At 51.7% G+C, this 14,146-nt stretch overlaps 1 protein-coding gene across 1 annotated transcript in view; it reads left to right on the top strand.

Moving 5' to 3' along the window:
• Nucleotides 1-14,146, top strand: part of slc25a11 (solute carrier family 25 member 11) — a 29,477-nt gene that overhangs the window by 3,326 nt on the left and 12,005 nt on the right. The window contains exons 2-3 of the mRNA XM_078200852.1: nt 11,183-11,335; nt 13,002-13,208. Coding sequence (XP_078056978.1) covers nt 11,183-11,335; nt 13,002-13,208 — 360 coding nt within the window. The remainder of the gene's footprint in view (nt 1-11,182; nt 11,336-13,001; nt 13,209-14,146) is intronic.

Below are 14,146 nucleotides of genomic sequence, written 5' to 3'. Positions count from 1 at the left end.
GGAAGGTTGGCACCGTGCAGCTGGTCTGAGCTTAGGTGTTCCGCAAAGCGATCACCCTGTCTGTGTTTATTCTTCATTTAATTTTATTTTGCTGCATTTAAACATGCAAAGAATGCCCACTAAGAGTTTAATCTGCTTTTGTGTGTAATTGAAATCTGGTTTTACTTTGCTGCATTTTTTTTCCAGCACTTTCTGCTTTCCCCTCAGTCTCTAACCTTGCCCACTGGATGTTATGTTACGGTGAACAGGTCTATCCTGCTGCTAACCCTCATGTTTTCGGGACACTTAATGGTCCCGATCGTACAGGAAAGTCATTAAGCGGAGAATGTTGGATGTTTAATGGCATCTGGAAGTATTTTGGAAGTCAAATCCCACTCCAGACAGGAGGAAAAGGAGAAAATAGGGGCAAGAGCTCGGCATCCCTAAAGTAAAGCTTATTTATTAGTGTCACAAATAAGGCTTACATTAACACTGCAATGAAGTTACTGTGAAATTCCCCCTAGTCGCCACACTCCGGCCCCTGTTCGGGTAACACTGAGGGAGAATTTAGCCCGGCCAATGCACCCTAACCTGCACATCTTTCGGACTGTGGGAGGAAACCGGAGCACCAGGAGGAAACCCACGCAGACACGGGGAGAACGTGCAGACTCCGCACAGACAGTGACCCAAGCCGGGAATCGAACCCGGGTCCCTGGCGCTGTGAGGCAGCAGCGCTAACCCGCTGTGCCACCCCGTGCCGCCCCAGGTTCAGGAATTCCTCCCCTCTGCCTCTCCACCTCGCTTTCCCCCTCAAAAGACATGTCGAAACTATCGTCCCTGTGGAGTGTCTTGAGGTGTTTCATTGTGTTATGGGCGCGAGGTTAATGCAGGTTGTTATTTTAAGGATCTTGTTTTAAATCAAATTTTCTTCCAAGATCGAGCAGCACAGGATCAAAGTGCAACCATATATTTATTTTAAAATGTATTTTAGCGTCGCGAGTCGGCATACATTAACACTGCAATGAAGTTACTGTGAAAATCCCCCTAGTCGCCACACTCCAGCGCCTGTTCGGGTAACACTGAGGGAGAATTTAGCACGGCCGATGCACCCTAACCAGTCCTTCGGACTGAGAGAGGAAACCGGAGCACCCGGAGGAAACCCACGCAGACACGGGGAGAACGTGCAGACTCCGCACAGACAGTGACCCAAGCCGGGAATCGAACCTGTGTCTCTGGCGCTGTGAGGCAGTAGTGTTAACCCGCTGTCTGCCTGTGGTAGCTTTTGTCAGTTTGCCCCTGTGAAGTTTCTACTTTACTAAAGTTGCTTTCTAGATGCAGGTTGTTGTTGCATTGCTGGTTTCGAGCCAGTGCCCCTTATGCTACCCGAGTTTCTGCTTTTCCCATGTGCCCAGAATGGCGGCACAGCGGGTTGGCGCTGCTGCCTCACGGTGCCAGGGACCCGGGTTCGATTCCCAGCTTGGGGTCACTGTCTGTGCGGAGTCTGCACGTTCTCCCCCCGTGTCTGCGTGGGTTTCCTCCGGGTGCTCCGGTTTCCTCCCACAGTCCGAAAGACGTGCTGGTTAGGGTGCATTGGCCGTGCTAAATTTGCTCCTTGAAATCTGAGCAAACATATCTACTTCCAGTCAGATGTTGAAAGATCCAAGGCAAAGGGTACTCCCAGAACCCTGTCCCCTTTCCTTCTAGGACCTCCCCCCCCCCCCCCCCACCTTGGCTGTGTACCTCCACGACACGCCAGACCTCCAGTTGGACCTCCTCTACGAGGCATGATCGAGTGTCGGGGATTCCGAGTGTGGAAAGTGACTGAATCGAGGATTAGATTTATTATTGTCACCTGTATTGGGATACAGTGAAAAGTATTGTTTCTTGCGCACTATACAGACGAAGCATACCGTTCATAGAGTACATAGGGGAGAAGGATTTGATTTATTATTGTCACCTGTATTGGGATACAGTGAAAAGTATTGTTTCTTGCGCACTATACAGACAAAGCATACCGTTCATAGAGTACATAGGGGAGAAGGATTTGATTTATTATTGTCACATGTATTGGGATACAGTGAAAAGTATTGTTTCTTGCGCGCTATACAGACAGAGCATACTGTTCATAGAGTACATAGGGGAGAAGGATTTGATTTATTATTGTCACATGTATTGGGATACAGTGAAAAGTATTGTTTCTTGTGCGCTATACAGACAAAGCATACCATTCATAGAGTATATAGGGGAGAAGGAAAGGAGAGGGTGCAGAATGTAGTGTTACAGTCATAGCTAGGGTGTAGAGAAAGATCAACTTAATGCGAGGTAGGTCCATTCAAAAGTCTGACGGCAGCAGGGAAGAAGCTGTTCTTGAGTCGGTTGGTCCGTGACCTCAGACTTTTGTATCTTTTTCCCGATGGAAGAAGGTGGAAGAGAGAATGTCCGGGGTGTGTGGGGTCCTTGATTATGTTGGCTGCTTTTCCCGAGGCAGTGGGAAGCATAGACGGAGTCAATGGATGGGAGACTGGTTTGCGTGATGGATTGGGCTACATTCACGACCCTTTAGCTTCTTGCGGTCTTGGGCAGAGCAGGAGCCCAGACCAAGCTGTGATACAACCAGAAAGAATGCTTTCTATGGTGCATCTGTAAAAGTTGGTGAGAGTCGTAGCTGACATGCCAAATTTCCTTAGTCTTCTGAGAAAGTAGAGGCGTTGGTGGGGCTTTCTTAACTATAGTGTCAGCACGGGGGGGGACCAGGACAGGTTGTTGGTGATCTGGACACTTAAAAACGTGAAGCTCTCGACCTTTTCTCTCATCCGACAGCCCACCTGGGGAGTGTGAGCTCTGGCCTGAGCCCCCCTCCCCACCCTGAATGTGTCAGTATGAAAGCTGAAACCGCTGACATTCGGGCCCTGAACTGTGAGCTTGGCAGCGGCACTGGGAAATCCCCTGGCACACCCACTGCTTGGCATTGTCCCGAATGTCAAGGTCGAACATGAGCTGCATTGTTCCGGCCTCGGGGAACAGTGTCCCGCCGTTCTCCCTGCTCGCTGAGCTGCCTGCACTCCCCTGGGTTTGTGAGGGGCCATCTGATTAACGCCCTTTGACCTGCTTACCAAGACCCGGCACATACGGCGTATCCCTCGGAGTGGGGAGGGTTCCTCGACCTCGTCTCAAACTTGGCTTGCTCCCTCCCGCCCACAGCCTGTCCCAGTTCCCCTGTCAGCTCTGGGCCAGCTGAATGTACTGACTCCCAGTTCAGCAATGATTAAAATTCTCATCTGTGTTTTCAAATCTCGATGTGGAGATGCCGGCGTTGGACTGGGGTAAACACAGTAAGAGTTTTAACCACACCAGGTTAAAGTCCAACAGGTTTGTACAGCTCCCCCCTGCATTAGATCTACCAAAATGCATCACTTCGCATTTATCTGGATTAAATTCCATCTGCCATTTCTCCGCCCAATTTTCCACTCACATTGTCTGTATCTTTAAGATCTGGTTGGTTGTAGGGATTTGCATTCTGATCAGTATTCTGTAACTTGATTTCGTGTCTGTGTGCCCTGATTGAGAGCAGATTTCCACTCCATCTGACGAAGGAGCAGCGCTCCGAAAGCTAATGGCATTTGCTACCAAATAAACCTGTTGGACTTTAACCTGGTGTTGTTAAAACTCTTACTGTGTTCAAATCTCACCATGGCCTGTACACTCACATGCACGCGCACACTCGCGCGCGCACACACGCTCACATACACACTTTCTCTCGCGCACACATACACTCTCTTGCGCGTGCGTGCACTCACACATACATACACACTCTCACGCACACACACTTTCTCTCGCGCGCACGCACACATGTACACTTTATCGCCTGCGTGCATGCAAACACTCACGCACGTGCGCGCACACACTTGTACACACAGTCTCTCTCACGCACACACATATACAGTCTGGTGGTTCCAGTCTATCGCTATTAATAATCTGCGCAACGTCAGGGTGTGGCATCCTCCGGCACTGACACCTCCCTCACCTTGAGCTCAACACAGCAATGACGAGACAAACTCCTCCGCCCTGTGGCGGTGAACCTCTGAGACCCACCTGACTTTCGCGCCCGAGGTTTTGGCTAAATCTCGGAGGCCACTCACCCTTCTCCGTCCCGCAGAACGGGAGTGCGGATATGAAATGCGCAGGCAAGGCCCGGGCCAGTGAGACATTGAGTCGTGGGCTACTCAAAGAACAGTACAGCACGGAAACAGGCCCTTCGGCCCTCCAAGCCCGCGCCGATCATGTGTTCCTAACTAGACCATCCGTTTGTATCCCTCTATTCCCAGTCTGTTCATGTGGCTATCTAGATAAGTCTTAAACGATCCCAGCGTGTCCGCCTCAACCACCTTGCTTGGTAGTGCATTCCAGGCCCCCACCACCCTCTGTGTAAAATATGTCCCCCGCAAATCTGTATTGAACCTTTACCCCCTTACCTTGAACTTGTGACCCATTGTATAGATAGGGTGAACAGTGGGAAGCTTTTTCCCAGGTCGGAGGTGACGATCACGAGGGGTCACGGGCTCAAGCTGAGAGGGGCGAAGTATAACTCAGACATCAGAGGGACGTTTTTTACACAGAGGGTGGTGGGGGCCTGGAATACGCTGCCAAGTAGGGTGGTGGAGGCAGGCACGCTGACATCGTTTAAGACTTACCTGGATAGTCACATGAGCAGCCTGGGAATGGAGGGATACAAACGATTGGTCTAGTTGGACCAAGGAGCGGCACAGGCTTGGAGGGCCGAAGGGCCTGTTTCCTGTGCTGTACTGTTCTTTGTTCTTTGTGTTTGTCATTTCTGACCTGGGAAAAAGCTTCCGACTGTTCACCCTATCTATGCCCTTCATAATTTTATAAACTTCTATTAGGTCGCCCCTCAACCTCCGTCTTTCCAGGGAGAACAACCCTAGTTTACTCAATCTCACCTCATAGCTAATACCCTCCATACCAGGCAACATCCTGGTAAACCTTCTCTGTACTCTCTCCAAAGCTTCCACGTCCTCCTGGTAGTGTGGCGACCAGAACTGGACGCAGTATTCCAAATGTGGCCTAACCAATGTTCTATATAACTGCAACATCATATGCCAACTTTTATACTCTATGCCCCGTCCAATAAAGGCAAGCATGCCATATGCCTTCTTCACCACCCTCTCCACCTGAGCTGCCACCTTTAAGGGTCTGTGGACTTGCACACCCAGGTCCCTCTGTGTGTCTATACTCCTGATGGTTCTGCCATTTATTGTATAGCTCCCCCCTGCATTAGATCTACCAAAATGCATCACTTCGCATTTATCTGGATTAAATTCCATCTGCCATTTCTCCGCCCAATGTTCCAGCCTATCTGCTGTATTCTCTGACAATGTTCATCGCTATCCGCAACTCCAGCAATCTTCGTGTCGTCCACAAACTTACTGATCACACCAGCTACATCTTCCTCCAAATCATTTATATATATCACAAACAGCAGAAGTCCCAGTTCAGAGCCCTGCGGAACACCACTAGTTACAGACCTCCAATCAGAAAAAGACCCCTCCACTGCTACCCTCTGTCTTCTATGGCCAAGCCAGTTCTGTACCCATCCAGCTAGTTCACCTTTGATCCCGTGAGATTTAAGCTTTTGCACCAGCCTGCCATGAGGGACCTTGTCAAACGCTTTACTAAAATCCATGTAGACGACATCCACGGCCTTCCCTTGTCAATCATTTTTGTCGTCACCTCAAAAAACTCAACCAAATTTGAGAGGCATGACCTCCCTCGTACTAAACCATGTTGTCTATCGCTAATGAGACTATCCAGTTCTAAATGTGTATAGATCCTATCTCTAAGAATCTTTTCCAACAATTTCCCTACCACGGACGTCAAGCTCACTGGCCTATAATTACCCGGGTTATCCTTGCTACCCTTCTTAAATAACGGGACCACATTTGCTATCCTCCAATCCTCTGGGACCTCACCTGTGTCCAATGAAGAAACAAAGATTTCTGTTCGAGGCCCAGCAATTTCATCTCTTGTCTCTCTCAGTAATCTAGAACAGATGCCATCTGGCCCTGGGGATTTGTCTGTCTTAATGCTTCCTAAAACACCTGACACTTCCTTGTAATTGCGATTTGTTCTAACGGGTCTACACATCCCTCTGAGACACGACCAATCAACGTGTCCCTCTCCTTTGAATTCTGATGCAAAGTATTCATTTAGGATCTCTCCTACTTCCTTTGGTTGTAAGCGTAATTTCCCCTCCTTTGTCCCCTGAGAAGTCCGACTCTTTCTCTGACAACCCTCTTGTTCCTAACGTATGTATAAAACGCCTTGGGATTCTCCTTAATCCTGTCTGCCAAGGACATTTCGTGATCCCTTTTTGCCCTTCTAACTCCCTGTTTGAGTTCTTTTCTACTTTCACAGTATTCCTCCAGTGCTCCATCTTTTTTTAGCTCCCTCCTTTTTTCTTTTTGATTAGACCCACAATTTCTCTGGTTATCCACTGCTCTCGAATCCTACCTTTCCTATCCTTCCTCTTTACAGGCACATGCCTGCCCTGCAGTCCTATCAACTGCTCCTTAAAAGACTCCCACATGCCAGATGTGGATTTACCCTCGAACAGCCTCTCCCAATCAACAGCCACCAAATCCTGCCTAATCCGGCTGTAGTTAGCCTTCCCCCAATTCAGCACCTTACCCATAGGACAACACTCATGCTTTTCCATGACTATCCGAAAGTTTACGGAATTGTGGTCACTGTTCGCCACATGTTCCCCCACTGAAACTTTGATGACCTGACCGGGCTCATTCCCCAGTACTAGGTCCAGTATAGCCCCCTCTCTAGTTGGACTATCAACATATTGTTCCAAAGAACCTTCCTGGACACATTTTACAAATTCCTCCCTGTCCAGGCTCCCGGCCCTAAGGGATTTCCAGTCTATGTGAGGGAAATTAAAGTCTCCCCACTACAACAACCCTATTTTTCCTGCACCTGTCCAGGATCTCCTTACATGTCCGTTCCTCAACTTCCCGTGGGCTGTTGGGAGGCCTGTAGTACACCCCCAGCACAGTGACTGCGCCCTTCCTGTTTCTGAGCTCCACCCACAGTGACTCGTTACATGATCCTTCCAAATTGTCCACCCTCTGTACCGCTGTAATATGCTCCCTAACCAGTATTGCTACTCCCCCACCTCTCCTCGCCCCTCCTCTGTCTCGCCTAAAACACTTACACCCCGGAATATTCAGCTGCCAGTCTGTCGTTTTAACCAAGTCTCCGTCACTGCAACCACATCCAAGTTCCGCGCAAGCATTAAGGCTCTAAGCTCGTCTGTCTTGCCCGTGACGCTCCTTGCACTGAAGCAGATGCACTCCAGACCTCCAGGCCCACTGAGTTCATCCTCCCCCAGATTGCTCTTAAGAACATAAGAAATAGGAGCAGGAGTAGGCCATCTGGCCCTTCGAGCCTGCCCCGCCATTCAACAAGATCATGGCTGATCTGAAGCGAATCAGTTCCACTTACCCGCCTGCTCCCCATATCCCCTAATTCCCTTACCGATCAGAAAACTATCTACCCGTGATTTAAACATATTCAACGAGGAAGCCTCCACCACTTCAATGGGCAGAGAATTCCAGAGATTCACTACCCTCTGAGAGAAGAAGTTCCCCCTCAACTCTGTTCTGAACCGGCCCCCCCTTATTTTGAGGCTGTGCCCTCTAGTTCTGGTTTCCCTTCTAAGTGGAAAGAATCTCTCCACCTCGACCCTATCCAGCCTCTTCATTATCTTATATGTCTCGATAAGATCACCCCTCATCCTTCTAAACTCCAACGAGTACAGACCCAATCTGTTTAATCTCTCCTCATAAGCTACACCCCTCATCTCTGGTATCAACCTGGTGAACCTTCTCTGCACTCCCTCCAAGGCCAATATATCCTTTCGCAAATAAGGGGACCAAAACTGCACACAGTACTCCAGTTGCGGCCTCACCAGTGCCTTGTACAGTTGCAGCAAGACCTCCCTGCTTTTATATTCTATCCACCTCGCGATAAAGGCTTCCCCTGAGGTAGCCTTGTCTTGGCCCCATGCTCGTCCCCAGTCTCTACGTTTGCTGACCTATTGTCCTGATCCCGACCCCACCACCCCCCCCCCCCCCCCCCCCCCCCCCGCCACATTAGTTTAAACCCACCCGAACCACACTCGCAAACCTCCCAGCCAGGGCGTTGGTGCCCCTCCAGTTCAGGTGTAACCTGTAATGTACTCGGGAGAGCTTGCTAGCTGTAAATTATCCCCCTGCTTGTGAGTCTTTCTGTGCCGGAGGTCACTCGGAGGTTTTGCTGCCACAGAGCCTGTGCTGTAGGGTCCGTTCATTCCTTTGAATAGGTGAAGACGGTACTCACACGAATGAATTTCTTTGATTGAACAGAACTTGAAATTAAATCATTACAAAGGCAAAAAGAAAATAGTAAAACTGGAGAGAGACTGGCTTCTGCCAGTCCAGTACCGATCAAAACAGCCCTCGGAAACAGACTGCCCGCTGCGCGCCCGGCTCCAAAACTATATGTTAACTCTTATCTCGTATTGAAGTTGTTTGGCACATGCTGTCTCTGACTTGGAGAAACCAGCCTCGCAGACGTTGTTCATGAAAAACTTTGCTCTGCTTATAAAAAAAGTCTGTTTTTGCTGGCATTGTACTTTCCAGAAAGTAGGTGCGGGTTCGGTGGATTGTCCGTGCTAAATTGCCCCTCAGTGTCCTGGGATGCGTAGGTTAAGAGGGGGTTAGCAGGGTAAAATATGTGGGATTTGATTTATTATTGTCACATGTATTGGGATACGGTGAAAAGTATTGTTTCTTGCGCGCTATACAGACAAAGCATACCATTCATAGAGTACATAGGGGAGAAGGATTTGATTTGATTTATTATTGTCACATGTATTGGGATACAGTGAAAAGTATTGTTTCTTGCGCGCTATACAGACAAAGCATACCGTTCATAGAGTACATAGGGAAGAAGGATTTGATTTATTATGGGGGTATGGATTGGGATACAGTGAAAAGTATTGTTTCTTGCGCGCTATACAGACAAAGCATACCGTTCATAGAGTACACAGGGGAGAAGGATTTGATTTATTATTGTCACATGTATTGGGATACAGTGAAAAGTATTGTTTCTTGCCCGCTATACAGACAAAGCATACCGTTCATAGAGTACATAGGAAAAAAAACTCCACCAAATTTGTAAGGCACGACCTCCCTCTTACAAAACCTTTATAGGACGGGGTATAGAGTATAAAAGCTGGAGTCTGATGATGCAGCTGTATAGAACGCTGGTTAGGCCACATTTGGAATACTGCGTCCAGTTCTGGTCGCCGCACTACCAGAAGGACGTGGAGGCGTTAGAGAGAGTGCAGAGAAGGTTTACCAGGATGTTGCCTGGTATGGAGGGTCTTAGCTATGAGGAGAGATTGGGTAAAGTGGGGTTGTTCTCCTTGGAAAGACGGAGAATGAGGGGAGATCTAATAGAGGTGTACAAGATTATGAAGGGTATAGATAGGGTGAACAGTGGGAAGCTTTTTCCCAGATCAGAAGTGACGTTCACGAGAGGTCACGGGCTCAAGGTGAGAGGGGCGAAGTATAACTCAGATATCAGAGGGACGTTTTTTACACAGAGAGTGGTGGGGGCCTGGAATGCGCTGCCAAGTAGGGTGGTGGAGGCAGGCACGCTGACATCGTTTAAGACTTACCTGGATTGTCACATGAGCAGCCTGGGAATGGAGGGATGCAAACGAATGGTCTAGTTGGACCAATGAGCGGCACAGGCTTGGAGGGCCGAAGGGCCTGTTTCCTGTGCTGTACTGTTCTTTGTTCTTTTGTTCTTTGGAAGAAGGATTTGATTTATTATTGTCACATGTATTGGGACACAGTGAAAAGTATTGTTTCTTGCGCGCTATACAGACAAAGCATACCGTTCATAGAGAAGGAAAGGAGAGGGTGCAGAATGTAGTGTTACAGTCATAGCTAGGGTGTAGAGAAAGATCAACTTAATGCGAGGTAGGTCCATTCAAAAGTCTGACGGCAGCAGGGAAGAAGCTGTTCTTGAGTCGGTTGGTACGTGACCTCAGACTTTTGTATCTTTTTCCCGAAGGAAGAAGGTGGAAGAGAGAATGTCCGGGGTGTGTGGGGTCCTTAATTATGCTGGCTGCTTTTCCCCGAGGCAGCGGGAAGTGTAGACAGAGTCAATGGATGGGTGGCTGCTTTGCGTGATGGACTGGGCTACATTCACAACCTTTTGTAGTTCCTTGCGGTCTTGGGCAGAGCAGGAGCCCCAGACCAAGCTGTGTTACACCCAGAAAGGATGCTTTCTATGGTGTATCTGTAAAAGTTGGTGAGAGTTGTAGCTGACATGCCAAATTTCCTTAGACTTCTGAGAAAGTAGAGGCGTTGTTGGGGCTTTTTTAATTATAGTGTCGGCATCAAGGGACCAGGACAGGTTGTTGGTGATCTGGACACCTAAAAACTTGAAGCTCTCAACCCTTTCTACTTTGTCCCCATTGATGTAGACAGGGGAATGTTCTCCTTTACACTTCCTGAAGTCGATGACAATCTCCTTCGTTTTGTTGACATTGAGGGAGAGATTACTGTTGCCGCACCAGTTCACCAGATTCTCTATCTCATTCCTGTACTCTGTCTCGTCATTGTTTGAGATCCGACCCACTACGGTGGTGTCATCAACAAATTTGAAAATTGCATTGGAGGGGAATTTGGCCGCACAGTCATAGGTGTATAAGGAGTATAGTAGGGGGCTGAGACAGCCTTGTGGGGCACCGGTGTTGAGGATGATCGTGGAGGAGGTGTTGTTGCCTATCCTTACTGATTGTGGTCTGTGAGTTAGGAAGTTCAGGATCCAGTCGCAGAGGGAGGTGTTGGGTTATGGGTATAAGGCCTCGGGCCTAGATGGGATAGTTGTTGGTGCTGACTCGGGCCGAATAGCGTCCTTCTGCACTGTAGGGATGCTGTGAGATGCAGCCAATTCCTTGCTAACCCAGCATGCCTTCTGAGTTTTAAAATATAGTCAAGTTTTCGCTGAGTTAGTTCGTCATTGTTGAAGCTTTGCGTTGAAATGCAATTGCATCGGCAAAATACTAGGAAGTCCTTTGGCTGGACGAAGCCACCCACACACGATTTTTTCTCCCCCGCAGGATGGGTGCCACCTTCTTTGTCCAGCCCCTGGACCTGGTGAAGAACCGCATGCAGCTGAGCGGCCAAGGGGGGCGCTCGAAGGAATACAAGACCAGCTTCCACGCCCTGTCCAACATCCTGAAGGCTGAGGGGGTGCGAGGAATCTACACTGGGTGAGCGAACTGCCTGCCGTCACTGCTCCCCCCCCCCCCCCAACAACCCCTCCCTCCCCCGGATTCACGTATAGAGATCTCACTGGGCAGGTGACCCAGACCAGGCAACTGCCAATCTCAGTCTCACTGCGGGGAACTGGGGTTCAGGTCAAAAATCTGAAAGCCGGGGATTGGCGGGGAGGGGGCGGCGACACTGATTGGGATTTCAGAAGGCAGACTGGGCCCTGATTCGGGGTGGTCGGCAGCGGGCTCTTTAACTAAGGCAGGCGTCACAGCCGGACCAACTGTGAGCTGACACTCGCGCACATACACTCACACTAGCGCGCGCGCACTCCCTCGCACGCACTCCCTCGCGCGCGCCCCCCTCGCACGCACTCCCTCGCACGCACTCCCTCGCACGTGCCCCCCTCACGCGCGCCCCCCTCGCACGCACTCCCTCGCACGCACTCCCTCGCACGCGCCCCCCTCGCACGCACCCCCCTCGCACGCACTCCCTCGCACGCACGCACTCCCTCGCACGCGCCCCCCTCACGCGCGCCCCCTTCGCACGCACTCCCTCGCACGCACTCCCTCGCACGCGCCCCCCTCGCACGCACCCCCCTCGCACGCACTCCCTCGCACGCGCCCCCCTCACACGCACTCCCTCGCACGCACCCCCTCACGCGCGCCCCCCTCGCACGCACTCCCTCGCGCGCGCCCCCCTCGCATGCACTCCCTCGCGCGCGCCCCCCTCGCACGCACTCCCTCGCGCGCGCCCCCCTCGCACGCGCCCCCCTCGCACGCACTCCCTCGCGCGCGCCCCCCTCGCACGCACTCCCTCGCGCGCGCCCCCCTCGCACGCACTCCCTCGCACGCGCCCCCCTTACACGCACTCCCTCGCACGCGCCCCCCTCGCACGCGCTCCCTCGCGCGCGCCCCCCTCGCACGCGCCCCCCTCGCACGCACTCCCTCGCGCGCGCCCCCCTCGCACGCACTCCCTCGCACGCACTCCCTCGCGCGCACTCCCTCGCGCGCACTCCCTCGCACGCACTCCCTTGCACGCACTCCCTCGCGCGCACCGGATGAGGCTCAAGCGAGAGCTGGATTCTACCCCCCTGGGCATCACAGAGCACTGGACGGGCTGCTTATCTCGAACAATGGGGAGTCTCAGAACCGGCGGTGGGGGGTGGAGGGGGGGGGAAAGAGGTGCTGTTGCGAGCTTTGCCACCTCAGATAGGGTCCCGAGGTGTACACCCTCGACAGTGAGCGGGCAGCTTTGAGGACACGGTGTGTTGAAGCTTCTGTTTCAGTGCTGGCCACAGAGTGCCATTTTCCCTGACTACAATCGGCCCGGTTTGGCCTTTTCCTTTCTGCCCTCAGCCCGGGGGCTCCACCCTCAGCCCGGGACCCCTGACCCTCGGCTCTGGGACCCCCCCCCCCCCTCCCCCAGGCCCACTGGGTACATGATCCGATCCCCATTCACCTCAAACGCAGGTGTCACTTTGTTTGAGAAGTAACGTGAACAGGTGCATCCTCTGTGCTCCATCACCTCCCCCCCCCCCCCCCCCCTCGCTCCCGGTCCCCCCTCCCCTCCCTCGCTCCCGGTCCCCCCCCCCCCCTCCCTCGCTCCCGGTCCCCCCCCCCCCCACTCTCTCTCGCTCTCTCACTCCTCTCTCTCCGCCTGCAGCCTCTCCGCTGGTCTGCTGCGACAGGCCACGTACACAACCACCCGCCTGGGCATCTACACCATCCTCTTCGAGAAACTCACCCAGGATGACGGGACGCCGCCCAACTTCTTCCTCAAAGCGGGGATCGGGATGACGGCGGGCGCCATTGGCGCTTTTGTCGGAACGCCGGCTGAGGTGTCGCTCATCAGGATGACCGCCGATGGAAGGTACGTGCTTGTCCATTCGCCCCTTAGGAATTCAGTGCTTGAGTATCGTTGGGGGAACAAAAGAGACATCCTGTCGAACTTTTTGTACCTTGGACTCATCAGGCCAGGTGCAAGAATACCAAATTTCAAAGGGAACAGCGATTTGTACCGCATGAAGAAACGGTGCTTTCAGACCCCCAGTGCTAACAGAAGTTTAAAACGAGCAGAAAACCATTGATCCAACTCAGTCAGGACCCTCTGACCTTCTGAGGGTCAAGGACTTGGTTGGCAGGTGGACTCTGATAAGTTTCAGGGGAATAGGGATGTTTGGCTGCAATTGTACAGGGCGTTGGTGAGGCCACACCTGGAGTATTGTGTACAGTTTTGGTCTCCTTATCCGAGGAAAGATGTCCTTGCTATAGAGGGAGCGCAGCGAAGGTTTACCAGGCTGATTCCTGGGATGGCAGGTCTGTCATATGAGGAGAGACTAAGTCGGTGAGGATTATATTCAGTGGAGTTTAGGAGAGTGAGAGGGGGATCTCATAGAAACTCACCCCCCCTCTCCCTCTCTCTCCCACTCCCTCTCTCACCCCCTCTTTTTCTCTCTCCCGCTCCCCCTCTCCCTTTCCCCCTGTCTGTCTCTCGACCCTGCCTCCTGTCATACCTATGTGGCCAAATTTTTAGCCATCTGTCCAAATCTCTCCTTGAGTGTCAAATTGGGCGCTGGTTAGCACTGCTGCTTCACAGCTCCAGGGTCCTGGGTTCGATTCCCGGCTTCGGTCACTGTCTGTGTGAAGTTTGCACATTCTCCTCGTGTCTGCGTGGGTTTCCTCCGGGTGCTCCGGTTTCCTCCCACAGTCCAAAGTTGTGCGGGTTAGATTGATTGGCCATGCTAAAATTGCCCCTTAGTGTCCTGAGATGCGTAGATTAGAGGGATTAGCGGGTAAAATATTTAGGGA

The sequence above is a fragment of the Mustelus asterias genome, chromosome 31 (assembly GCF_964213995.1).
Source record: "Mustelus asterias chromosome 31, sMusAst1.hap1.1, whole genome shotgun sequence".
Taxonomy (NCBI): domain Eukaryota; kingdom Metazoa; phylum Chordata; class Chondrichthyes; order Carcharhiniformes; family Triakidae; genus Mustelus; species Mustelus asterias.
This window is presented reverse-complemented; position numbering and strand designations above follow the sequence as displayed.